This window comes from Pseudomyrmex gracilis, unplaced genomic scaffold (genome assembly GCF_002006095.1).
Source record: "Pseudomyrmex gracilis isolate BER0280 unplaced genomic scaffold, ASM200609v1 scaffold_2110, whole genome shotgun sequence".
Lineage (NCBI taxonomy): Eukaryota > Metazoa > Arthropoda > Insecta > Hymenoptera > Formicidae > Pseudomyrmex > Pseudomyrmex gracilis.
The window spans coordinates 13,687-16,991 of record NW_018022694.1 but is presented as its reverse complement, the minus strand read 5'-3'; the positions used below and the strand labels follow the sequence as shown (position 1 = coordinate 16,991).

General features: G+C 38.0%; 1 protein-coding gene across 1 annotated transcript in view; it reads left to right on the top strand.

Annotated features, from left to right (window-relative positions):
* Positions 1 to 286: 286 nt before the first annotated feature.
* The window catches only part of LOC109862633 (alpha-aminoadipic semialdehyde synthase, mitochondrial), a gene marked incomplete at its 5' end in the record, with an annotated part of 7,309 nt that continues 4,290 nt past the window's right edge, over positions 287 to 3,305 (top strand). The window contains 2 exons of the mRNA XM_020442723.1: positions 287 to 663; positions 757 to 1,120. Of these exons, the coding sequence (XP_020298312.1) occupies positions 287 to 663; positions 757 to 1,120 (741 nt within the window). The remainder of the gene's footprint in view (positions 664 to 756; positions 1,121 to 3,305) is intronic.

Genomic DNA, 3,305 nt, shown 5'->3' with positions numbered 1-3,305 from the left:
CGATTTAAAGATCGGTGCTTTTGAAAGTATGTCTTACTAATTCGGATATACCTTTTAAGTATGGAAGAACAATAACATTCTTCTCATCAGTACATTGGATTTCTTTGTTAAAAGCAGCATTAAGTTTGGAAGAGATAAGATTTTTAAATTCTGGTATTAATGCTTTTAAAATTTAACTCAAGAGGATAACCATTGTCTAATAAGGTGTTTATGCAAAAATTAATGTTCTTTTCGTGAAAGTCAGGGTGTCATAAGAACACGGCTCTGTTGATACAACTATGGATAGTACCTTTCTTACGGCACAATAGATGATTTATTCTTTGAATTATTTTCAGATACGACAAGAATCTATGGCTGCGAAGTACGACGAAGACATCATTTAGAGAGGAAGGAAGGTGGTGGATTTGATCCCGAAGAATACGATCAGCATCCAGAATTGTATATTTCTACTTTTAGCAAAAAGATAGCGCCATATGCCTCAGTGATCATCAATGGCATATATTGGGCTGTAGATTCACCAAAACTGTTAACGATTCCGGATGCCAAATACTTGCTTAGACCCGCTAATACACCATGGTTACCGATAAGTGTCGGCGCACCCGCTCTGCCACACAGAATGCTTGCCATCTGCGACATTTCCGCTGATCCGGGCGGTAGCATCGAGTATGTACATAGATCTATAATGTGTGACTGCGCTTTATTCAAATACATGTTTTGTTTTAACACAGAATTTTTCTTACGTATTTTGCAAAAAAGGTTCATGAATGAATGTACAACAATTGATACGCCATTTTGTCTCTATGACGCTGATCGCAACAAAGATACGAAATCCTTTAAAGGTCCTGGTGTACTAGTCTGTTCAATTGACAACATGCCTACGCAACTTCCAAAAGAATCGACAGACTTTTTTGGTAATCTTTTATATCCATACGCTTTAGACATTATAGAATCGGATGCAAAAAAGCTGCTAGAAGAACACAACTTCAGTCCTGCTGTTCATGGTGCTATTATTGCGTCTAACGGAAAATTAACGCCTAACTTTGAATACATCCAAGAACTCAGACACCTAAATCAACGCAGCAAGCACAAAGCCGATAACAGAGAACTACAAAATAAAACGGTAAAATATTTCTTTTTCTTTTAAGAAGATTCGGTCGGGTTATTTAGAAGAACAAGAGGAATCAGATAATACCTTACCGACATTAACATTTTGCAAAACTTATTAATTTTTACTTTGTTATATACAATTTATTGTTGTCTATTTTAAACGACTAAAGTAATAAACAGCCGATTGTTGAGCTGGATTGTGCTATTGCTACTTTTTCTTTAAACTAACCTAACCTTACAAATCACCGTCTTTGGAATTCTAACAATTATTTTTTTTTTAGTTGTGTGGAGAAAGGTCTTTTTACTTTTTGCACAATAATTCCTAAATTTTTAAAATATGTTTTCCTCTCTCTCTAATTTATTATTTTTATCTTTACTTCAAACTTCCCACACTGAACAAAAACTCCATTAGACGTCTATTAAACGTCCACAGCTCCATGCGACATCTAATAGATCCCACACAGCAAAATATATCATAAAGATGTCTGGAAGATATCTAACTATCAGAATATCTGATTGCGTAAATACTAGTCAGATATCACTGAGATATCTGATTTAGATCTCAGATATACTTTGCTGTGTGGGATGTCTAATGGATGTCTGTGTCAGGGCCACCAAACTGCGTGTACCAGCGTTAGTGGCGCCTTCTATAATAAGTTCTACCTGGCATATGAACTAAATACGAATGTGTAAGTGAATACGTGTGAACACGTTTCAACACGTTTTGCCGTTAGTTATACGCGACTACATTGTGCAGTTGTTAAATCATTTTTTGTTACATTTTAATAAACATTAAAGATGGTAAGAGCATGTTGCGTTTCTACTTGTAAATCTGGGAGTAATGTACCATCCCATTTATTCCCAAAAAATCGTGAACGTCGCAAGTTGTGGTTAGACAATTTACATATACAGCAAGTAGATGAACGTGAAATTCAAATGTGGCGAGTGTGCTACAAACATTTTTGTGACAACGATTATAGTTGTGCCCCAACAAGACGTGTTTTAAAAAACACTGCAATTCCGACATTACATATTCCATCAGATGAAACTACAGCAAACACAAAAACTGTTGAACACCAACAATTGAAGAATCAGCAGCAAGAATTGACAAAACAAGGAATAATACTTCAACAGCATGAAGAACAGATAGTACAGCAGACAGAGCAGCAACAAAAATTTGCAAAGCAAGAAATGATACTGCAACAGCATCAAGAACAGATGCAAAAGAATTTATTTTACAATGGTGCAAATTTATTAACAACATATTAACTGGTAAAATACAAAAAGAATGTTGGGATGCTAATGTTATATATACTCAAGCTAAAACAATGTCTCTGAAATATTCTAAGAACAAAAAATAAAATGTTGACATTTATATTTTATATAATATTGTAACGTTCTGGAATTTCTCGTTAAGGAATTCGGAAAAGCTCAGGATAGTTCGCCGGGCGGGGTATAAGAAATACTCGGCGGTTTATTTGTGTAACAAAAAAAAAAAATATATATTTGCGTTGGTAATTAACAAAAGAAATGTAGTTGACAATAAAGCAAGAAATATCCGCGTCAGTAACAAAAAAAAATAATAACTTTTAATGACAAACAAAAACGTATTCGCATTAGTATTAAGGAAACATAACTAATTTACGCTGACGGGATAAAACGGAGTAATAGCACAAAAGAAATAATATCGTTTGGTTGAGACACCCCGGAAGCGATGTAATGAAACGCTGAGTGCAATATACAAGAATACGCCCCGGTGCAATAGATTCCCTGGTGCGGAATAAAAGGGATAGCTGCGGTATTTAAACTTCTCGGAAGGAGAAGTTACGGCTTCGCCGTATTTCAGCCTAGTCAGTCTGCTGACAGTTGTTTTCTTTCGCGCGTACGTGGCCTTGTCGACCCAGGGCCACACGTGAATCGTGTAGACACACCTCACGTGATCACGTGAGCGTGTTCGTTTCGCTGTCAGGGATTGCGACCTCGGCAACCGGAAACCCGGATCGCCGAGACACTCGGCTGGAGAATTCCCGGTGCAGAGGGAAGGTTGCCGAGACGCTCGGCCGGAGGCTTGCTTCTCCTGGTGCGGAGGGGAGGTCGCCGAGGCGCTCGGCCGGAGAATTGCTTCTCCAGGTGCGGAAGGAAGGTCGCCGAGACGCTCGGCCGGAGAATTGCTTCTCCAGGTGCGGAAGGAAGGTCGC